Source organism: Stegostoma tigrinum, chromosome 1, assembly GCF_030684315.1.
Source record: "Stegostoma tigrinum isolate sSteTig4 chromosome 1, sSteTig4.hap1, whole genome shotgun sequence".
In the NCBI taxonomy this organism is placed as follows: Eukaryota; Metazoa; Chordata; class Chondrichthyes; order Orectolobiformes; family Stegostomatidae; genus Stegostoma; species Stegostoma tigrinum.
In genome coordinates, this window is record NC_081354.1 from 78,188,309 (window position 1) to 78,213,233 (window position 24,925).

General features: G+C 38.6%; 1 protein-coding gene across 1 annotated transcript in view; it reads right to left on the reverse strand.

Moving 5' to 3' along the window:
• LOC125454922 (collagen alpha-1(XXV) chain) overlaps nucleotides 1-24,925 on the reverse strand; it is a 196,856-nt gene that overhangs the window by 107,918 nt on the left and 64,013 nt on the right. Inside the window, exons 11-15 of the mRNA XM_059646613.1 lie at nucleotides 17,282-17,314; nucleotides 17,119-17,154; nucleotides 12,918-12,962; nucleotides 5,737-5,799; nucleotides 5,129-5,197 (exon numbers count right to left, since the gene is read on the reverse strand). Coding sequence (XP_059502596.1) covers nucleotides 5,129-5,197; nucleotides 5,737-5,799; nucleotides 12,918-12,962; nucleotides 17,119-17,154; nucleotides 17,282-17,314 — 246 coding nt within the window. The remainder of the gene's footprint in view (nucleotides 1-5,128; nucleotides 5,198-5,736; nucleotides 5,800-12,917; nucleotides 12,963-17,118; nucleotides 17,155-17,281; nucleotides 17,315-24,925) is intronic.

A 24,925-nucleotide genomic window follows, 5' to 3' on the forward strand; every position in this document is an offset into this window, starting at 1 on the left:
CACTTTAAAACTGTCTGCCCCAGCAATAAAGCGTTAAACTGGAAAAGGAAATGTAACCAGAACAAGTAACATTCAAGACATTGAAGAACTCAAAAGCAATGGGATAAAATTTCTGGGAGAAACTTCCTCTAAGACATCAACTATTTAACTCCAGGGACCAGAACAGTTGACTCTGACACTGCAGTATAAAGGAGTAGAAATCACAGAGACACAAAACGTGATTTAAAATCAAGAGTGTTCATTACTGAGCCAGAAAGCTTACACAGATCTGTAACTAATTTATAAGGTTCATGATTTGGAACACCTGCGAAACGAAAAAGGATTCAGAGTATAATTCACAAAATTGCTTATTGGCCATGAATGGCTAAAATAGCTTCCCATATCATGTTGAGTTCAGATGCCAAACCTTTGTGCTTTATTCACTCCAAGGAAAGTTTCGCATTTAGTTTTAAGGAAGATAAAGCAAAAACAGATTAGCAATGCTACATCCAAGAGTGGTTTCACCAGTGGCACAGTCAATGAATTGGTGTTTTAGCATTGTACCAAAACCAAATGGCTCACTATGAATTTGTGATAACATTGGGAGTCCAGTATGTCTCTTCTTCTGACAAATTTGTGTTGATCACACACATATAAACAAAGCAGTGAAAAGGTAGATCCACCTTATGGCTAACAAAAAGCACAATTTTCAGCAAACTTCATGCTAAAAGTGGCTTTAGAAACTACACTTGGATAAAGAATCCAAATTATTGACAATGTTGCCACATCAATTGGAAGGTAATGTTTTTACAGCTACCTCTGACACTATATAAACACCAGAAATTTTTATTTAAGTAGTGATGTACATCCTGTAAGGATTAAAAGATGTTATCTGTCATTTGGATGACATTCTAATCCATAACTCCACCATGTCTGAACATGATGACAGAGTGGAGCCGTGTGTTTAAATGCTGGCAAGAAGCAGGTCACACTCTGTATGAAAATCGTGTGTTCTCACAACATACCATTAATCTTTTGGGACACATCAATCACGCTATAGGCATCAGAGCTGATCAGCAAAAGACTAAAACCATCCAAGATTTCCCACCATCTTACAACATCACAGTACAGCAGAGATACTGCAGGGGAACAGTTAACTGAGTGGGGATGTTTTTAACAAGCTTGGCACAAAAATTGTGAATTGCTGTGACATTTGCTCAGTGGGAATCGAGCATGATGTAGGCATAAAAGTCAATTGAAGTGCTTTGAGAGAATAAAGGAAATGTCTATTTCATCAGGCATACAACTTCACTATGACCCAGAACTAAGAACAAAAGTAGCTACAGATGCATTGTCAACTGGACTGAGAGTTGTACTTTTTCAAATACAGAAAGATGGAAAATGTAGACTGGTTTGCATCCAGAACTTGACTGAAATGGAGAAAAACATGCAGAGATTGAGAATGAAGCATTAGCAGCTATGTAAGTTTGTGTAAAAAAAATCAGATTGCATCTTCGGTCTGAAATTTCCCACTGAAACAGACCACAAAATATTGGCACCATTGTTAAATGTCAGGGAACTGGTGAGGCCAGTGAGAATACAGAGACTTCACTTCCGAATAATGAGGCGCAATGCTACAACTAAGTATGTTCAAGGGAAATTTCAAATTATAGTGGACACTTTACCATGCATTCTTACTAAACAACCAGCACAAAAGGATAAGCGTTTTATCTAAGAAGTACAGGCCTTGACTTCTTTTATGACAAGGCTACGTGCAGCAACCAAGGGATTAGAAAAAAATCAGTAAGCTTAGAAAAAGATAAAGGATGTGCATTAAACGATGGCCAAAATATATTTCAAGCAATCCCATTCCAAATCAATACTCTGTGCAGCGAAGACATCTTAGTCTCAGAGATTTCATTGCTAATCTACAATGGAGGATGTTTTTCTAAAAAAAACCCAGAGGTGACATTCTTCAGTGGATCTTGTGACATCACTTAGCTGTTAGAAAGTAAAGGTCAAGCATAAACTCCATGTGGAGGTATGAAATGTTAAGAGACATGGAACTTCAAGAACATTGGTATGTATGATTTTTAACTGCATAATCTGGCCAATGTATTGATAAGAACGAAAAGTAACACTCATCATATCTTCATTCCATCTGTTATATATGGGAACACCACCACCTCCAAGTTCCCCTCCAAGTCACTCACCATCCCGACTTGGAAATATATCGCTGTTCCTTCATTGTCGCTGGGTCAAAATACTGGAATTCCCTTCCTGATAGCATTGTGGGTCAGCCCACAGCAGGAGGAATGCAATAGTTCAAGAATGCAGCTCACCACCGCCTTCTCAAAGGCAACTAGGGATGGGCCAGAAATGCTGGCAAGCCAGCAATGCCCACATCCCACAAAATGAGTCAGAAGAAAAAAAAATCCAAGATGGATTGACATTGCATGGATTCACTTCTGAAGCTCTTACTTTCTTCCTCAAGGAAATTCTTATAGCGAGGGGCATCCCAGGAATACTGTTTCAGATAATTTCAGCTCATGGTCCACAATTTTCCAATGAATATTTCAAAATAACTTTGCAGAATCCTAGAGGTTTGTGCACATCACCGGTTCACCTAAATATCCACAGGCGAATGGTGGCTAGAATAAAGATAATCAAAGCTTGTTGAAGATGAATGAGGGCTTTGACTTGACCCTACTGAGTTATCACTATGCACCACTATAAAACGGACGTGTCCTGTGCAAACTCTTGATGGGCATAAAAAACCAAGGACCAAGATCTGCTTCCTACACACACTCACTCTAAGTGCAATGCTAATAGATAGAAAGACAGTGTGAAAAAGCAAGCAGTATCAAGAAAGTCAGGCCATAAACTACATACTAGAGTCTATAACTTAACAAATCTCCAGACAGGAACATTGACATGGATCTGGGATCAAAATCATGAAGGTACAATGGAAATAGATCAACTATCCAGAGGTCCAGAAAAATAACTTGAATAGAGAGCTGGCATTCTCTGATGACTCAAACACTCACTTGCACAATGTAAATAAAACTGTTGTATGCTATAGCATTTCAAGTACGCAGTAAATAGTCCTTAAATGTCTTGAGAGTTCATGCCTTTCTCACTCTTTTAGACAGTGAGTTCTGGATTCCCATCATTGTGTGGCTGAAAAAAGCCTTCCCTCAAATCCTTTCTAAACCTCCTACTCCTTAGCTTAAAACCATTTCCCCGGTTACTGATCCCTTTAGTAAGTTGAAAGGTTTCTTTCTGTTTATCCTGTCTATGCCCTCTGAACTTTGTACACCTCAATTTGATCTTGTCCTCCCCATCCCACCCCTCTGCCTTTTCTGTTCTTAGGAAAATAACTCCGGCCTATCTGGACCCTCTTCAGAAATCAATTACTCAAACCCAGGCAACATCCTGGTGAATTTCTTCTTTACTCTCTCTCGTGCAAACAAATCTTTCCTATGATGTGGTGGTCAGAATGTACACAGTATTCCAGCTGTAACCTAACTAACAGCTTCATTATAACTACTTGCTCTAGTGTTCCCTGCCTCAACTTGTAAAGACAAGAATCTCATGTGCCTTCTTAATAACCTTATTTACCTGTCCTTCTCCCTTTAAGAATCCATGAGCATTCACATCAAGGTCTTTCTGGTCCTCTGTATTTCCTGGGGTCCTACCATTCATCATGTGCTTCTTGCATTGTTTGTCCTCCCAAAATGCAAGAGCTCACACTTTTCAGGATTAAATCCAATTTACCACTGTTCAGGCCATCTGACCAGCTCGTCTCCATCGTCCTGTGGTTTAAGGCTTTCCTCCTCATGGCTTACCACACTACCAATTTTCATGTCATCTGCGAACTTACTGATGATACGGTTTACATCCTTGTCCAGACCAGTTTGATGTGCCAATCCTTTAACAGCCCTCTTCCAGAAGTAATTCAAACCCGGCTGGGATGAGACCCTCAAGTTTTAATTGTCCAAAGGTAGAATTAATTGACAGAAGAGCAGGAAGGTTCAGCTTGGGCCTTCCTGCCCGGAAATTCATTCCTGTGGTAGAGGCAAGGCAGCAGCCAGATCCCCTGGCATCACTTTCTCTGCCACTTTTCAGATTCCATGCAGAGATTCTAAGGGAGATGTAGGATGAATATAAATCATGCATATCGTCAGAGATTGGGAGGAGATGTACAGTAAACAGTTAGCACTCAACTATATAAATACTCAGCCTGTATCAGCTGTAATTTAAGAGATTACTTGTTGTGGAAAAAGGATGAAGTTGTTTTTGTGCACACTTTGTGCTAAGCTTAATATTGTAAAAAGTTAATATGATGTTACACAAAAAGGTAAGCTGAGCAACTGCTTAGGCTCAACTGTCTCTCTAAATCCTAACAAGGACACTTGTTAGGATCTGAAGCCCACTGCCATGAAAATAGAAGGACAGGCCAGGGGATCATTCACCTGCCTTTGGAGGATTTTTTGGTTTGAAAATTTATTGAAAATGTAACTTTCATAATTCACGCCTTCATGATGCATCATGAAAGAGTAAATCGACAAGAATGGTCTTATTTTTAAAGATAAACTGCTTTCTGGTTTTTCAAAGTTAAAACTTATTTGGTATCCTGCTCTCAAACTAAAAGGAGACAATTTTTTTCTTGAATGATCAGTTGACTGTTAATTTACTTTTGTTTAATTTCTAAATAGGAGATAGTGCTCTGTGAAGATGCACAAACAAGAGGAGCTGCCCCTGAATTGAAAACCACACCAGTTTCATTGCATTGCAAAGCGATTTGCACAGAACAGTTATGGAGACCAGAGTGTACAACTGAAGACAAGTTCTTCCAGCCTGATAACAGAGCATTGTTTAAACTGAGTTGTTTTTTGGCCACATAGTGACAGACTCTCAATTGTCAATGCTCTCCTGTTTCAGTTTAACAGCAGAAATAATGATAGATCTGTCAGCCCTTCCAGCAGACAGCACAGACAGCAACAACTCATTTCCTGTGTGGAACTCAAGATGGAATCTGGAGATATGTGTGATATGCTGCAAATGAACAGCTTAGAGCTTTAAACATCACGTTCAGTGGTGTGAACAGGAACAAGATACAACCTCCTGGGTAAAACAGTCAGCTGACCTTTGTGCCTGAAGGTCCAGGCTGGCCTATTTCACCTCTTCCTGGTGGCCCTCCATCTCCTTTCTCTCCCTGTTAAAAATACCAAAGAACAAACAACATCATAGATATGTTGACACAGGTTTCTCTGCAAATGCAAGATTTTCCGCATATCCTGCTAATTCTGACACATTGATCTCGGCATTGGTGACTTATTCCACATTTCCTTGTATTTCCAAAGAGGATACATGTGAGGAGCACACTGGCCTATCAGAGGTGATGTCACTGAGAGTTAAATCTTTACCATTTTCCAAAAGAAGCTACACTTCTGCACATGAAGCAGCGTTCATGCAGTTTCTGATGTAGTGCATCACCTAGTTGCTTCATCATTAAGATGAAAGGCAATCATCATCAAAATCAGTTTTTATTATGCACAATGTTACACTTTTTTTTACTTTAAACTTGAAATTTGGAGTTTTCGTTCGCTCTTCTGAATTGGGCTTTGCATAATTCAACAATACAACTTCCCTGTATTATGAACCAAATATATTTTGGGTTAAGTTTTCAAATGAATACAAGATCAGTGCTTTCTGTAGTGAGCAGCCTCTTGCACACAATTACAACAATCTCACCTTTGTTCCTGGTAACCCAGGCAGCCCGGGTTCTCCCTGAGGTCCCCAAAATCCTGGTTCACCCTAAAATAAAAGTCAAAGTTAAAATGTGTATGCATTCTAAACATGGGCCTGAACCTTTGTTAGGCTTTTCTCTTTTAAAAAATCAACCATCTGTGTGATTAGTGGTCTAAAAACATCCACAAAACAGAAAATAAACAAAAATGTACTCAACACAGGATTTAAAGAAGAGACTGTACAGGAAAGAAATGCAATACTTCAAATGGGCCTCAGTGCTAAGATATCAGCCAATCATAAACAGCCAGTCAGCCAGAAGCAATGCTATGCACAGCAGAAGATGAGGGGGAAAGTGGAACAGTCATGTCACCCAGCAGAACACAGTGCACACTCAACATGAAGGCAGTGATTCATTTCTGGAGTATTGAAAACAAAATGTACTCCAAATATCGAGGATGTGAGACTCGAGTGAGTGTACTTCATTCCTACCTGGAGTCCTGGTTTAAGATTGTTTGGGGCTTTGGGCTATCAACTCACCCAATATTGGATCTTGTGAAAAGAACACACAGGGCTGAATCTGAGCAGGCCATGACCAACAGCCTGCTTCTTCTACCTCAGGTTACTAGCTGGTTGTGACAGGCAATGCGGTGCCGAAGCAGAGAATGCAGCATGGAGAATGAGGCCTTCTGCAGTGTTCAGCACTCCGTTCAGCAGATAATAAACAGTGGGCGGCAGAAGCACGCTGACATTTATTAAATATGGAAGGTCCTCAGTCAGCATTGTCACCCCAAGGAGCTCCTTCAGGTAAAATTTTGTGAGGCCCTCTGGGGCATCCCTGCTGAACCCTGTGTGCTTGATCACTGTGCCACACTCTAAAATGCCAACAGGGTCTTGATATTTGATTGTATCCCCTCAGTTTAGGCCCCATAGACATACGAATTCATCACTCCCCCCAGCCCAGCTCTATGAGGTGATCGCGACTTTCTGTGATGTGACTAGTTCAGTGAAAATGGCTAAACTCTAAGCCATAGAGGCCCTGCATGCTTAATAATCTAATTATTAAGGCTTGTATGCTTCAGCTGAACGCTTAGATATAAACAGGAGAAAATGAAAGAAACCATCATAACAAAATAAAAACTTATTTGAGGACTTGACTGAACATCAGAATAAAACAAAGCTGCATGTTGTTATAATTTAAGCAATTGGAAAATGATTTTCCTTTCAAGTAGCTGTAAATCTGAGCACATTCCCTCAATACATCACAAACCTTGCTTTTTAGCATTGGTTTCTGTATTTGCTTTTCTAGTTGGGACGCTTTTCCCTAATGATGCCATTGTATGACTATCCTTCAAAGCATACTGTGGATTTATCTTCAAATAAATTTTTCTCTTTGTTCATCCCAGATGTACAAACTAAGCCATAAATGAAAACACTCCAATAGCCTTTCTTATTTTTCCAAAGTTTTCATACAATATCCCCAACAGCTCGTACTAATAAAGAAAAAAGCAGCAACAGCTGGTTAGATATCAGCCAATAGAGAAATCAATGGCAGTACGTCAATCTAAGCCCTTTCATGCTTTTTCACGATGACAGTAACCTTTCAACTAAAGGAGATCCCTATTGACACACAAATGGAGCTTATAAAAAATGCAATTTGAGACACGTATGAGATTTGAATGATGACATCTATCTTAAATTGAAAATATGCATAACATAACACCAGTAAAAAAAAATGGATTATTCATCACAGTTGGAGAAAGGTGTGAATTCCTACTCCGTATTTGAGGAATCTGCTGCAATTGTTTCTTAAGCTTCAAAATTTTCAGCACTCTATTTATTTACTTTTTCTGTCAATAACTTGTTCACTTTCATGAGGTAATTTGTTGATCTGTATGAGTGGGTATTATTGCACACAGATGGATAATGTTAACGTTTAGGAAAAGGTTGGCGAAGACATGCTACTGTCTACTACATCGCGTCATTCTTACGCTGAGCCTGAACTCTGGAATTTTTATCTCTCTATTACCCCTCCTTTGAAAAGTCACGTATTGAAGGCACAAGGTTGATGAGAAACATGGAACACAGAAACGAAGAAGTAGGAGCAGGAGTAGGTCATTCAGCCCCCGAAACCAGCTCCACCGTTCATTCTGATCATGGCTGATCATCTACCTCAGCACCCCAATACCGCCCTCCTCCCATATCTCTTGTGCCAGAAGGGCTATATCTTTACCTCCTTCTTGAAATTACAATACTTTGACCTCAATCCCTCTCTGCGGTAGTGAATTCCATAGGCTTACCACTCTGAGTGAAAAATTTTCTTCTCATCTCAGTCTCAGTTACCCCTTGTGCTCAAACTATGACCAGAAACCACCATGCCCCACCCCTCAAACCCCCACCCCCAGTTCTGAACTCCCCCACAATTGAGAACATCCTTCTACATCTAACTTGTCTAATCCTGTTAGAAAATTATAGGTTTCTAAATGATCCCCCCTCATTTTTCTAAGCTCAAGTGATTACAATCCTAACTAACTCAATCTCTGTTCATGTAGCTTTGCCATACCAGTAACCAGTCTGATAAACCTTTGCTGCGTCCCTGTAGCGTGAGAACATCCTTCCACAGATAAGAAGACCAAAAGTGCACACAATGTTCCAGACATGGTCACACCAATACCCTGTATAATTGCAGCAAGACATCTTTGCTTCTGTACTCAAAGCCTCTTGCTGTGATGACAAATACAACATTTGCCTTCATTACTGCCTGCTGCACCTAAGAAGTTACTTTCAGTGACTGGTGTACAAGGACACCCAAGTCTTGTTGAACATTCCCCTCTCTCCAATTTACAACCACCCAAATGATAATCTGCCTTCCTATTTTTGCCATTTACCTACATTACATTGCATCCACCATGTATTTTCCCGCTCACTCAGTCTGTCCAAATCACAATGCACCACTCCAACCAACTTTGTGTCATCTGCAAATTTTGAGATATTACATTTCAATCTCTCATCTAAACTATTAACATAGATTGTGGAGAGCTGGGGCCTGAGTACTGATCCCTTGGTATTTACTAGTCACTCACTGCCATTCAGAAAAGGGGTTATCAACCCAAATCTTCCTGATTAATTTTGTTTGTTCTTTACTGTTTTCAATCTTGGTAGTTTCTTGAACTATTAATCTTGATCTTTTAGCTTACCTTTTCGATAATACTTCAAGTGTAGCACAATTCCAAATTACTTCAATGGCATTATTAACAAAGAAATAGCATGACACTAATAAAACCTTAACTGCTCAGGTAGGTGAAAATTTGGAAGAATATTATTGAAGTTTTAAATCTTCAAGAGCACCAGCATGTGAGACTGACATCCCCAATCTCTATTGTAAGGTTCAGGCTCAATGTGAGTTGAAAATGCAGCTACAGCATCGGAAGGTGGCATTACTTGTCCCTGATGCATTCCATCATATTGACTAGCAAACTTGGCAATTTTCTAGTGCACACACACGACATGCACACAAACACATGCATTGAAACTTATGCACAACAAAGGTGTGAAGTCAGTTTGCAGCTTTGGTGTGATATTCCAGATTTCATAATTAGTCTCTAGTTGATGTTAAGTAGTATAAAGTGTCAAATATTATACTCATGAGCCGATGTATGGTTAATTAGTTCTCCATCTGCATGAACACTTTATATTTGATGTGTGTGGCAATTAATGTCTCACTTACATTGCTCTGGCAGGATTGCAATCAGCTGAAAATATTTTTCAACTTTTGTTAGCACTGCCTATCAACAAGATCATCTTTTATTTGGTTTCCATTGTAAATAGGCCTCGAAACTTTGCCACGTTTAATCCTAGTGTAAATGCCAGTTTCTGTCTGCTGTTCACAATATCAACAAAGCTTGTAAGGCAGGTCCAGTCTGTTATTATGTAGATAGATCAGGTGGGTATGTTCGCTGCTTGCAAAAAGGTGAGTAGATGCCTCTCTGGGTTCCTTTATCCACCTAAGTAATATTCTTGTGGAGAATATTAGCTCTGCATCTGGCATTTAGTAAACCAGGTCAGTCATTTTAACCTGCTCTCCTGGCCAATAATATCCTGCTAGCCATGTGAGAAGGAAACTCCTGGCTAGGAGGACCCTCATCCCTCTTGCTCCTTGACTTTGTTTGGAGCAAGTGGTAATTTTACTCTACACCTACTGAAACTGTTAAGATCAAGTTTATGACTTAGTTTGTAATCAGCCCACCACATTTCTACAAGGCATATATTAGGGCAATGCCAGAACAGCAACTGTTTTTAAAATCAATATTATCGTTTTGCAGATAATGTCACATTAAAAAGCCTGGCAGGACAATGCATTTCAAACAAATATTATTGATGTTAAATTGGATTGATGCCTTATGAGCCACATTTATTGGAGCAAATGGGAAGGAAAACCAAAACAGCAGAGGGCATCACTGGGCCAGAATTTATTGTCCATCCCGAGTTGACAGAGAGGAGGCAGTGGTGAGCTGCCTTCTTAAACCATCGCAATCTGACTGGTGTGGATGCACCCTCAGTGCTGATAGGGAGTTCCAGGGCCTCAAAACACTGGAGGAAAGGCCGTATGTTTCCAAGTTGGGATGGTAAGTGGCTTGGAGGGAAATTTGCATTTAGTGGTGTCTCCATGTATCCTTTGCCCTTGTCCTTTCAGATGGCAGTGGATGTTGGTCTGGAAGGTGCTGTCTAAGGAACATTGGTGAGTTACTGAAGTACTTCTTACAGTTTGTACACACTGCTGCTACTGAGCGAGGATATTGGTTCTGAGAATACAAAGGTGACTAGGGATAGATTCTTACTCACAGTTATCACTTTAATTTAACAATGTTTGCATCTTAAATGCAGATAGTAAGTTTAAAATCAAAGTACCTACAGACCTGAGGATAACATTTCTAACAATAACTTGATTAAATAATTTGCTGTTGAGAGCTAAGGTTTCCATTTTGGTTTTCAATAGCCTTCTTATCCCCCTTCACAAGACAGAACCTCTTGTTCTAGCACAACTCCACAAGTGCCTAATCCCTTCTGAAATTCCAATTTCTATATATGAGCTTGTTTGATGAAAGGAAAAATGACAATGCATCTGTATTTTGGTCAATGAATGCACTGAACAGAGGACCATTAAAGAAAATTGTCCCTTAAATGAATTACCATTATTGCCTTCAGTAAGGACAGAATTAAACTAACATAAATTGCCACTCTCCACATCTGTATGTTCAAGGGAAGCATGACAATGGATCGTATTTTGGATCATTAAGGTCCAGCGTGTTGACCACTATCATTTTCATTTCTCATGTGAGTGTGACTGCTCTTATTAAGTCCTTTAAAGACAATCAAGAAAGGATTCCCCTGCTGCCATCAGAGTTCCTGCACTTTATAAATGTAAGATCAGAATTCAATTAGCCTGATTGGTTTGATTCCAATCCAAATATTTAACTTTGGTGTTAAGACATTGTTGATCTGCTCTCAGCTTTGAAAAACTGGGATAATTGGATGATCTCTTTCTGTTTCTCAATAAAATCTGCTGAAATAAAAATGGGGGAGAAGTATAATGGGGCAACGAAATTGATCTTACTCGTTTTATATCATTGGCCAAAATCAAAATGACTTTCGTGCCTTTTATTAGGGACGAAGAAAAGAGGATTTACTATGAAGAACCTAACATAGTAATATTCCTGGTCTAATACTGTATGTATACATTATATCTGCTATGCTCAGTTTTTACAGGATCCTAGTGTTAACTTTTCCATTGTGTACAGAAAATTTCTCACAAAACAGGTTGAAAATGTCAACCATTACCAAACAACATGACTGAAAATGTGTCTGGCCTACAGTAGCACATATTTGGATTGTCGCTGGCTGTCTAAGACTTTACTTGGGGGAGAACAATGCTGTGGTAAATCTCGTGGAATGGTAAAGTATTTCCAACAATTCTGAACCTTTGACTGCCTTTGTTAGACAAATAAACTAGCCACGATCTCAATATATATTTTCATTTGACATCGCTATCTCAACCCACAAAACCTGCCACCTAAAAGGATAGGATCAGCAGATGCGTCCTTGGGATCATCACCAACTGTAAGTTCCCTTCCACATTGCACACCATGTCTAGGAAATGTTATCTGTTCCTTTACTGTCACTGAGTCAAAATCCTGCAACTGCCTCCCAGTCTGCACTGTTGGTGTACTTACATCTCAAAAGTTCAGTGGCAATTAGGGGTGGGCAATAAATGCTGCCTCAGTCAGTGAAGCTAATGTCCCATGAATGAATTTAAAAATATGCTGATATCATGGAAGAAATTCCTAAGAGTTGCTTGTAGACCTAAACACAGCAAACTGTGCTGCATGCACCAGCTTTAAATGAAACGTTAATGTAATTTAAAATTGCAGTATTGCCATTGGATGAGTTACTATCACCTCTTCTCAGCAGCAAATAGAATGAGGAACAATTCCTCTTCATTTTGCAAACTATTCTTTGCCGAAGAATTTTATAGTGATGGGGAAGTATAGACATCTATTTTCTTCAGCTGGCATGCACTGTACTAGTCTTTTAAATAAAGATGATGCGCCTTGAGTAGTAATTTAGCCCTTGTAGGTTAATTTCAAATGAGCGAACGTCTTAATTTTATGAAAAAAGTGCATACATTTATGGTCTTTGGGTTTGCAAAAATATTTTTGCTGCTGTTAGATATATATATTTTTGTCAATATATGAAAATAATTAGGACAGGTAGACTTTATTCAAATAATCAAGAGCTGTCCTTTTACAATAATAACCATATAAAACTAAATAACATTATGTCCTTGCATAATGTAGGGCTCAGCTGCATGAACTGAAGTGTTTGTGTCAAATATCTGCTAATATATGCAGTACGATCATCTTGTGATCTTTAAATTAACAGCAAAGCTGAGCAAAACGGTAGGTGAATGTATTGATCAGATCTGATCTAGAGTTTATTACAATTTCTCATAATTTGCAAACTGAACACAACCAAAAGAAATGGAACAGCTCCACAGATCTGGATCGAGAGGAAGCACTACAAACAGAAAGAGGTGACCATGTATTAGACACCAAGCAGACTAATGGCAGCTTTGCTTGCAAATGTTTACTCTATATCCACCCCAATGTGCAGGCTGCAGCAGTCATTACCTTTATCCCAGGGAGTCCAGGAAGCCCAGGAAGGCCTGGTTCACCCTACACAGGAAAATTACAAAACATTATAGAAGCGTGTTCAGCTATCTCAAGACTTTTGTTTAGCTCCACCTCACTGGTAACTCAACTATATCCAAATCATGATTCAATTGGTAACAAATGCAAATGTCTGTTTCTTCCCCCATTTCATTCAAAGCTGTATGACTTTGTAAGTTGTTCACCTAAAAACATTTTAAAATGCAGCATTAAAATGGAAAAGTCTTGTAAAATTTTTCACACTTCCTCAATTTTACATGAAGTCATGTACTGGGACACTAGGTGGCACCATACATTAAAATCTGCCCACTCACATTTTGGGAGTGGGTTTAATGCTGTCAAGATGGAAAGGATAAAAGTTTCCTCCTGATGACTACAATTAGGGGATCTTGCATCAAACAAGCTTTAGCAGATTCTACCCAGGTCCCAATGGACGTGAACTCCCACCATTCAGTTACCCTCGCTGTGGAACTAATTAGTACTGAGTAAAATCTGGCTTTGTTATTGGATGAAAATCACATCATGTGCAAAGCAACCTGATGTACAGCCTTAACCTTATGTGCTGTTGCAGACAATTCAACTTCATTTATCACGATTTACACTTTGGAGAATGACAGGCAGGGATTAATAGCAAGCACTAGAATTAGATCTTGATTGTTGCCAGAGGAAATACTGCCACTTGCTGAACGGCAGATTGGCTCTATACTCAAGTCTTTGTTAACTGAGTAACATTTTTTGTTTTCTTTCTTCCTCCCCTCGAGGCCTCAATACTTGTTGTATGTTGGATGCACCAAGTATAACAGATGGTCAGTGCCACAGCAGAATGTCCATTCCTATTTAATGTGTGAACTTAGATATCAAATGTCCGCAGATTATTTAACTGTGCATGTATCGTTGGATCTAATTGTAACCTTATCTGATGCCCCAATATGCATCCGTCTTTGTGGTGAATACTGTGAATAATCAGGAAAGGAAATATTTCTTACTTTTCTCATTCTTTGGATCAAAGAAACAAAGGTTTATTGTTATGCAACATTGCTGTCTTTAGCTGACATAGCTAACTCAGCAAAGATGAGGGCATTTAATCTCTTGATTGGTATGATTCAGGATCATATTGCTTGGTGGCTTGATAAAGGGTCCACTGCTGTGGTTTTGACGAATCTTTTTGTAAAATACACCATATTTTGATGAATCCACTGATTACAGAGAGCTCTTTCATTCAGTGTAGGTTTTAATAAAAGGTATCTGTTTTTGTGTTCTTAAAGGGCATTGCCAATTTAAGAAAATGCTTTCTTAAAAATAGGAAGAAAATGGTTTGTTGTCAATGCATCACACAAACAAATTACAATCATTCAAATATAACATGACTTTAAGATTCAATAGACAAGACCCCAGCACAAACTGTAGCATCAAATCACTCAAACATATGCTGATTTCTAAATGCCCAACATACCACATTGATCAGCTGATGTGAAAGTTCATGAAAGTTCAGTAACTGATGTTAGGCTGTTCGTTTTGTGATCGCATTCCTGTTCAAACTATGAATAACTCCGGCAATGTTGTCACTAATGTGCATTGCAACTCGTGTCTACAACGTGCTTTTGAGACATGAAATAGTGGAGTGATCAGCATCTCTAAGGGAATGCTAGCTTCATGTTTTGAATGTGATTTTTCATCAAAACTAGTGATTAAGAACTGTTAACCTCTCTTTCCTGTTTCAGTTGCTGACTGAAGTCCAGTGCATTTCCAGCAGTTTCTGTTCCTTTTTGTTTCAGACTTTCAGTGTTTTTGTTTTTTTTAAATGTCTGTTATCTGAACGATTGTATACAAGCTCTGTATTAATGCGTACTGGACAAACACAGGGAGTGCTGCTGTATTTTACTGCTTCTACTTACTGCACAAAACACACATATTGCTCTCTGCACAGATAGTTACAATGGGAGGGGCTTAAAATGCTTCATAGGTACAGGTTAACATTATTACAAATTTAGTGCATCTGCTTGGCTAATGAGAAATTATTCACAGCAATATCGAATAGGTCAAGCAAAAAAGTGCATGAAAAATCTGTCAGAAAATCATACAGCGCTGATGAAATGATTTTTTTAAAGAAAGAAACATATATAGTTGAGCTTTTGAAATTGTTGCTACTCTTGCAGAGAGGCATTTTCTTCCTTTAAAATATCACTCATCAAGTGTTGGTGAATTTGCTGATGGATTGTGACAAAGATTAACAGGAAAGGATTTTGTGTCATTATTAGACTCAAAAGGTGGGCAGAAAGTTTTTCTTAGTCCTTTGTGTGGGATGAGGGAATAGCTGGCAATGCCAGCTCATGTTGACCATCCCTGATTGCTCTTCAACTCAGTGCTTGTTAATCCACTTTAGGTGACAGTTAAGAGTCAACTGTGGGTCTGGAGTCACATGAAGTTCAGGGGACAAGGATGGAAAATTTCCTTCCTAAAGTACATCAGTAAACCAGATGTTTCTTTAAAAAAACAACTGATGATAATTTCATGGTTACCACAGTTACTGAGACTAACTTTAAATTCAGGATTTATCAGTTGAATCTGAATTCCGCCAGCTGTCACGGTAGGATTTGAACCCAAGTCCCCTGAGCTTTAGCCTGGACCTATGGATTACTGGTTCAGTCATGAATTGCAGCAAGGTTAATAAAGGGCAGCAGACTGAGCTTGGTGCATCCCTCAGTGACTGAGAGCTCAGAAGGAGATGCCACTTTGGGTTTTGGAGTAAGTGGAAAGGTGATATAACCTATGCCAAAGAGAAATCAGGATTGGCTCACACTTCAACTACTTGTCAGTTAAATTGATTCTGGCAGACCCTAGTCTGAGTTTAGGAGTGGGCTATCATTCGGGACAATTGTAAAAGAAGAGAAAATGAAAGCAAAATACTAAAAAATAAACCAACAACAACATTCAAACTGAAAATTTCTTTCCAATATATTGAATTAATCTATTTATATATATTGAGAGTTTGTTACGGATTTTTAGGAGTGCATTCTGACTTTATGCAATATTGAAATCTGGTGATTGTGAGCTGGCAACCTCTTTCAAATGTCCACATAATTTCCACTGAAATTCCTGGGAATGTAAAATTAGAAGAGCTGTAAAGCATTCGGCCAATTTATCATCAATTACTTCCTCTTACACAAAGTCCAAATGACCCCCAATTATTCCTTCATGAAGGAACCTCTTTTCATCGTAAACTACCAGAAAAAAAAAACAATGAAGTGCCAACTCAGAAATGGACATTTTGGCATTCAGTTATTCCTAGCATTTGACTTCAGTTTGGTCTTTGGCACATGGCATTTCATTCCCTTGAATTCCCAATTACCCACAACTCCATGATTTGTCTTAAGAAAGAAAAGCTATAGGATTGAATGTCATTTTGCAATCTTTGAATAACAGACAGTTTTCTTGGTGATAGTTGGTGAATGGCTTTATTTGGCTAAGTCGATAGATGGATTTATAACTAACAATTTAGAACAACAGCAGTATCATTTATTTTCCTTACAGGATAATATAAGCTAATAATTTACCAATAACTGTTTTAAAAGCATGAATTAAGAAAAGGTATGTCAATCACCAAAGAAATATCAGGGAAGGATTTAAACATATTCAAACACCTTCCATTGTATTCAGACTTATACAGGTGGCTGTCAGAGCGAGTACAACACAGATGAAAAGCAGATCATCGGGAAGTTCAAAAGGAGGCTCTTGATTTTTTTTAAACTGGGTATGTCCAAATTCTTTAATAATCAGAATAAGGCTTTTTCATATTTTCAGAATGTGGAAAAAAGGGATTTAGTGTTTTAGTGGAGCATTCAGGATTAGAGCAGACTAAGGCAACACAATCAAGCGTATTAGTAACAGCATCACAATCGATTAATTGTCGTAACCTGGTCAATTCCGAACTACTTGTTTAATGGACTGTCTACCTCTGGGTGTTGATTGAAAGGCCATGTCAACAAGTCATGTAAAATCTGCCCTTATTCTTCTTTCACAGTTTCCTATCTTTGTAATCAGCAGATGCAAGAGCTACGCAGAAAGTTAAGTTAATTCCTGCCCAAAGAGTATCCCATTTAGAAATGCATATTACAGATATTGAAAATAAAAACCGCCTCATGCTTTTCTCTTTTGCTATTACCTTTTGTCCCTGATGCCCAGGTTGACCTGGTTCACCCTGTGGAGGAAGAAGAACAAAGAAAGATACCATTCACCCAACAATCTTAGTAACCAGTGATCATTCAACAAGGTTCTGAGCTAATAACAAATAGAACCTAGAACTTAATGACAAGGACCAATCTAACCTTAATTCCAGCAGCCGATGATCCAGGGTCACCCTAATCACAACCAAAAGGGAAAAAGAAAACAAACGTACATTAATTTTGCAAGTAATATTAAAACTGGTGTAGAAAACATTTCCCAGGCAATCAGTTCAATTTATGTTGCGTTTTGTGGGATCTCACTTCCTACATTTGTTTGCAATAGCAATACACTGTAGCTCATTGGCTGTGAAGTGCTTTGGGATCTCTTTGGCACATAATGAGCCTTGTAAGTACAAATCTTTCTTTTCTTCCATGCAGGTCCATCCGTTGCCCACTTCAATAAGAACGTTCAGAAAGCTTGACAGCTTTGGGTTTCAACAGTGCAACTACTATGGACACTTCTTATTAAAGTATAAAATGATTATTTGGAATAGGGGTAAGATGGGCAATTCCCTGGTGTGGAATAGTGCACCTGATGGTCCAACAGAAAACTGTGGAGCACATCCCAATGGTGGCAGGCAGAATTGTCAAACATCCTGGGACTTCATCCTTTGCTAATGTCCACCTGCCTCAGAGAAAATATTATGATAGATGAAAGCTACATGTACCAATATACAGAGATAGTAGGAACTGCAGATGCTGGAGAATCTGAGATAACAAGGTGTAGAGCTGGATCAGCACAGCAGGCCAAGCAGCATCAGAGGAGCAGGAAGGCTGTTTCTTCAGAAGGGTCGAGGCCCGAAAAGTCAGCCTTCCTGCTCCTATGATGCTGCTTGGCCTGCTGTGCTGATCCAGCTCTGCACCTTGCACCAATATACATTCAGGTAACTGGGTTATTCTCATATGGCCATCTGTTGAAAAGTATTTATAAAGTATATATCACAATCGAATAGACCTCTGTGTCAATGTCAGCAAATACTGGTGGTCTGAAAAGGGAACTTAAATTATGAGTAAATCCCTATCTTCAATGACAGTATTCAAACAAGGAAAAGTGCTTCATAAAATGGTCATAATTAGTAAACATTCACCATATGTTGGAGCTGCTCCTAAATTTGAGAGACACAAAATGACTTCAGCATTTAGATACAAGATGGTAGGCCAACTGTTGTTAACAAATTGTTTAAAACAGAATTAAAAAGCCTGCTTGAGCATTTAAATGAAACAACAGTGCCTTTGAGAAGGGGTTATTCTGAGGCAAAAGGGAGCATTATCTGAACAACAAGTTACAAGGAATGCAGTGACAGCTTTGCTCGGGAAATATTCAAGGATGAACAATTCAAATATTTGTAACAAACACAGCTGTGCCAAAAGAAACTTTGAATGATCATTAAACTACAAAAAATAATTAATTCCAGTCTCCACAATGAAAGGATGTTATCCCATTTGGCGAGCAGTGTTAGTTAAGCATCATGCAGCCATGAAAACAGCAGCTAAAGTTGTATCTCAGAAATTAGCTGTTTCTTTGAAACTATTTACAATATTAAGAAATGGGTTCTCGTTAAAGATTCTTCAAAAAAATCAGAGATTGATTTCAACATAATTATAGAATAAAAGCATTCGGGGAAAACAGAATAGAGATGCCTGACATATCTTGTCTCATTAGCTAAAGAGTGCTAACAGTGGAAGTAATTATAAAACTTTACAACAGAAATTAATATTAGAAAGTAGAAAATAGAACAGTACGGCACAGTACAGGCCCTTTGGCTCACCTATTTGCTGACCTATTTTCCTGCTGTAAGATCAAACTACCCTGCTTACCCTATATTATACTATTATCCATGTGCCTATCCTAGTGTTGCTTATATGTTTCTAATGTATCTGACTCCATTACCACTGCTGGCAGTGCATTCCAAGCACCCACTACTCTCTGTGTAAAGAATCTATCTCTGACATCCCCCCATACCTTCCTCCAATCACCTTAACACTATGTCCCCTTGTAATTATCATTTCCACCCTGGGAAAAAGTCTCTGGCTATCCACTCTAGATTATCCATGCCTCTCATCGTCTTGTACACCTCCAACAAGTCACCTCTCATCTTTCTTTGCTCCAATGAGAAAAGCCTTGGCTCCCTCAACCTTTCCTCATAAGAACTGGCCCCCAGTCCAGGCAGCATCCTGGTAAATCTCCTCTGCACCCTCTTTAAATCTTCCACATCCTTTCTGTAATGAGGTGACCAGAACTGAACACATATCCCAAATGTAGTATAACCAGGGTTTTATAGAGGTGTAGCATAACCTCACAGCTAAAGGCGCAGCAAGCTCTTCCCTTGCTTCCCGTTGTAATATTGGGTATATCCCGCCTGGTCCAGGGGACTTATCTACCCTCATGTTTTACAAAATTTCTAGCACATCCTCCTTCCTAACATCAACTTGTTTGAGCATAGCAGCCTGTTTCATGCTGTCTCTCATTGGTGAATACTGAAGCAAAGTTTTCATTAAGGACTTCACCACCACTCCTAACTCCAGGCTCAAGTTCCCTCCACTGTTCTTGATTGGCCCTACTGTTACTCGGGCCATGCTCTTATTCCTCACATAAGTTTAGAATGCCTTGGGGTTTTTCTCAATCTTATCTGCCAAGGCTTTTTCATACCCCCTTCTAGCTCTCCTAAGCCCATTCGTCAGTTCCTTCCTGGCTACCTTGTAACCCTCTAGAGCCCTGCCTGATCCTTGCATTCTCAACCTTGAGTAAGTTTCCTTCTCACTCTTGACTTGATGTTCCAAATGTCTTGTCCTCCAAGGTTCCTTCGCCTTACCATCCCTTCCTTGCCTCAGCAGGACAAACCTATCCGGCACTCGTAGCAACTGCTCCCTAAACAACCTCCACATTTCTGTTGCGCATTTCCCTGAGAATATCTGTTCCCAATTTATACTCGGCAGTTCTTGTCCAATAGGGTTGTAATTTCCCCTCTCCCAATTAAATACCTTCCCATACTGTCTGCTCCTATCCCTCTCCATGACTATAGTAAAGGTCAGGGAGATGTGATCGCTATCATGAAATGCTCTCCCACTGAGTGATCTGACACCTGGCCTGGTTCATAGCCAAGCACCAAATCCAATGACCTCCCCTCTAGTTGGCTTATCTACATATTGAGTTAGAAATCCTTCCTGGAAACACCTAACAAAATCTGCTCCATCCAAACCGTTTGTGCTTAGGAGGTTCCAGTCGATATTAGGGAAGTTGAAGTCATTTTACAACTAACTTTTTTATATGAATGATAGTATTTGATAAAGATAGCAAATGGAATACAATAAATAATAGAATTCAAGCAGTCCTTAGAGACATGTCTAAAGGGGAACAGCCAGTAATTTTGGAATGCAAATTAATAAATTACATAGAAAGATCCCAAGGCCTAGAGATTACATTGTCTGTTTGGCATCATAAAACCTAGGGCTGTCCATAGGAGTGTCCATCATTGTTCAGGTGTTTCACAGGACTGGTTGCATAGAGAAAGGGGACGGCATGGTAACCACGCTGTGCATGATCAAAATATATGATATATTTTATACATTTGTATGATGTATAAAAGTACTGTTTCTTTCACAGTAAAAACCACAGTGTTTCATTGATTGCTCTTCCAATCTGAGCTGTATGTTAAGGGAATGATTCTCACGTTGAGGCCAGATTTGGGGAAGATCTTTGGCTCTCTCCCTGCATTAGTCTGTTGTTGCTTGAATAAAAGCCTGCCACATGCTTGAATCTGATCTGCCTTCTGTGACTTTGTCCCTGGTTGGGGGTTACGCTCCTACACCATACAACAAATATGGAAAATTCCTTCAACTGAAGTCTTTCGTTGTCCTAAAATTGGGCAAGTCAATAATGCTTCACTTCAAATTAATGGTACGTTTACAAAGAATAATTGATTTGCACATCGAGTTGCAGATTTTTGGTGTTGGGGATTGGGAAACCTCCTGATCATATCTTAGAGCTTCTGGTTCAAACATAGTATAATTATGAAAATCAAGCTCCTTTTACTCTGCTCTAAAATGGAGATCACGATAGGAAAAGTTCAGAAAATTCATCCCTTTCTGCTCGGAGATTGTCAACTAGCATCAAATCAGGTAAGTGTTATATTATTGAACTTTGCTGCTAAAAATTGGCTTCAAAATTCCTAAATCCACTTCACACAAGTGCTTGAAAGTAGACACCACAGAAAATAGGCTTTCACTCCATCTGTCTGGCTGAATGCCACCCTACATAGTCGAGATGAAAAGCAGATTACTGAGCCACTGCGTACATAAAACATAATATGGAATATTGTAATCGGAGATAACAGAATGAAATTCTAATACCAGTTATGGTTGGAGTCAGTAGTTGCTGAAGTATTCCAATTGAATTGAGTTGATCCAAATGTTTTACAATTTTTCTGTCTAGATTGGTTTTATTTTAAACAATCTCAGTACAGTTTCAAGGTTACTCCCTCTCAGAGATGAGAGTTGTCAGGGAAAGACTTCCAATGTGAATTTTAAAATGGATTCTTTTCTATCATTCAAACACAGCTTCACTATTCTAAACGAAGTGCTATGTTTTCGTAGTAACTTGTATTTACAGATAACAAAGTAAAACATCCCAACATGTTTTAGAGAGCATTTGGGCAAACACCGGTACCGAATGTATGCCAGAAAATTCAATTTTTAGCTTCAAGTATTTCATATCCTGCAATACAAACATCATTTTAATTGGTAAGTTTTACAGTATTGTTGAAATTCCAACATATGAACGCACAAATTAGGAGCTGCAGTAGGCCTCACTGTCCCTCAAGTCAGCTCTGCCACTCATTAAGACCATAGATGATCAGATTACTCCACATTCCCACTCACTCTGACATCCTTTCACTCATTGGATAAGCAAGAATTTGTCAAATTTGGCTTTAAAAATTTTCATAATCTCTGCTTTTCATAATCCAGCATTTGAGAAAAGATGTAATAAAAATGCATGACGTTCTGTGAGAAGAAATTTCTCATCACCTTTGTCTGAAATGGGCAAGGCCTTAATTTGAGACAGTGATCTTTAGTTCTCGATTCTTCCACAAGAGTGAACATCCTTTCCATATTCACCCTGTCAAGGCCCTCAGAATCTTATGTTTCAAATATGTTGCCTCTTACTCTTCTAAAACTGAGAAGATACAAGCCCTGTCTATCTAACTTTTCCTCATAACACAATTGTCCATCCCTAGTATTAGGCTGTTAACTGCCTGTACACAGCTTCCAATACATTTATATCCATCCTTGAATCAGAAGACCAATAAGTCAGAGCAGTCCAACATGATCTCATTGAAGACCTCTATAACTGAAGCATAGGCTCCATGCTTCTAAACTCAATTATGCTTGCAATAAATTAGGACATTCAATTGGCCTCCCCAATTACTTGCTATACCCACACACTATTTGTAATTTATGCATCAGGACATCCAGATCCCTCTGGATCACAGATCTCTGCAACCTCCCTCCATTTCTATCAAATGTTTAGTCTTTTTATCAGAATGGACAATTTCATATTTTTCCCACATGATACTTCATATGCCAGAGTTTTTGTCCAGTAATTTAACTTAGCTACTTCCCTTTGTAGCATCCTGATGAAATCTTCACAACTTCTTTTCTTATCTGTCTGTGTGTCGATAGCATACTTAGTAACCATACCTTCAGTTCCTACACCCAGGTCATTTATGTAAATTGTAACAAGGTTGAGGCCCAAATCCTGTGGCAGAACAATTGCTTTATCTTGTAAATAAGAAAGTGGCCCATTTGTGCCTACTTTCTCTTTCTTAACTAGGAATATCAAGTCAATTCTCTATCTATCCCAATATGTTACCTCCTACATGATGAGCTTTCATTTTCTGAACTAGCCTTTGAGGTGCCACCTTATCAAGCGCCTTCTGCAAATCCACTGAAAGGCGAAACGTGCATCGTATGTCCTGTCAGTTACTTTTCCAAGAAGTTGACTGAATGCCAACAAAAATATTCAATGTTGAGAAGGTGGCATTGAATCTTATGTTAGCACCATATCATTTTGAAGTATGCATTGCCAACAACGTGAACGAAGCTGTTATTTATATGGGTCCCAATCTTTTGATTCCTTTTAGAATGAATTTTGCAAATGTATAATTTGAAAAATTTATTGAGCCTGAAAAAGAGAATGTCACAGTGGATGTTTTATTGAAAATACATATGATAAGAACTGAATGTTGTGATGTCCGTGGACTTATATAAATTATAGTTGATGGGTAACTCATTGCATGTTAATGTCATCAGTACAACATTCAATTTTACATAGCAAGAAGGCAAGGAAATTTTTAATGGGTAATAAAAATGCCTCTTAAAGACAATTCCACTTTTTTTGAGGGGTCAGTCTGATGTAAGATGTGTGACTTCTATATATTAATATCATTTATTCTTGAGTTTGGATTTTGAGCTAGTGGCATGTGAGTTTTTGTCCTTGTGTGTGAAGTGATTGAATAATTTTTCAGAATTACTGGGGCCACGGTTTAAACCAGTATCTATCAAGAAAGTGAGAGAGTCAGGCCCTCCTGGAGTGATAATGTAAATTCATTTAAATGAAGAGAATTTTATGATCAGAGAGAACAAACATTGAAAGACTTCCAGTTGGCTTACAACAATCATGGTTTGAATTTTTGCTTAGGAAAGGTCTGTGGTTTGGAAAGCTTTGGGGACAGTTTGCAGAAGTCTTGGCTGGAATTATAGATGAGAAAAGAAGTTTCTTCTGGAGAAGGGAAATGGTTCAGAACTGTTAGAAAATAGGTTATCTTAGTGTAAAACACTTGGCATGAAAATTCCAGACCAGAAGTGTTTAGTTAGAAATCCAAAAGAGTTATTTGAAGTTAAGAATGTTAAAGCTGGGTTGTGTGAATATTCAAGAAAAAGGTCATCAAGCTCTCAAGATGAGGAATTTAAAGAAACATTCAAGTTAAACATTTGATGTACCAGAAAAGAGAATTCTCTCTCTCTGTCTCTGGAATTTGACTACTACAGGGCAATGATGTTGGAGAAGATGTGATTTTGTTTTGCTATATGTTTCAAAATTTTTCAAATAATGTTGCATGTAAATGATTGACTTGTTCTAGTCTATCTTCATTTCAGTGTTAAGACTAAATCGTGGCATTCTATCATATGTTTTAGTGAAATATCACCAAGTTAAAGAAAATCAAAATATAATTTATCAAGGTAGATTCTAGTCTGGGATCATAACACTAATTCCTTGCAAAAATAATGAATCAAAGAATTAAGAATGAATAAACAACAAATATGTTTACTGGGATTCACTTCCATACACATGGTATTCCTATGTAGGGGGAAAGAAAATCTCTTAATTTTTGGTGAGGTGGTTTGTAGTATACATATTCTGCAGTTCTCATTCTGAAGGATTGTTATTTGTAAGGCAGAGGCTACACTTATTTTACAGTTGTCTGCTATTTATGGCCAATGCAACTGAAATTTGCTGTTTTGATAATTTTTCACTTCAAGTCTTTGCTCCGCAGGCACATCATGGCCAAAGACAACCTTTGTACACATATGTAATTCATAAATCTAATTTCAACTGCAAGATATTTGTTGCAAGAATCATCTGCAGAAAATCTCAAATGATTGTCTCCATCCCATCAGGAATTAATTACATATAATACAAGCCTGCGAGTTTGCAGAGGTCACAGGATGAGACAGGGGCTAAGGGTC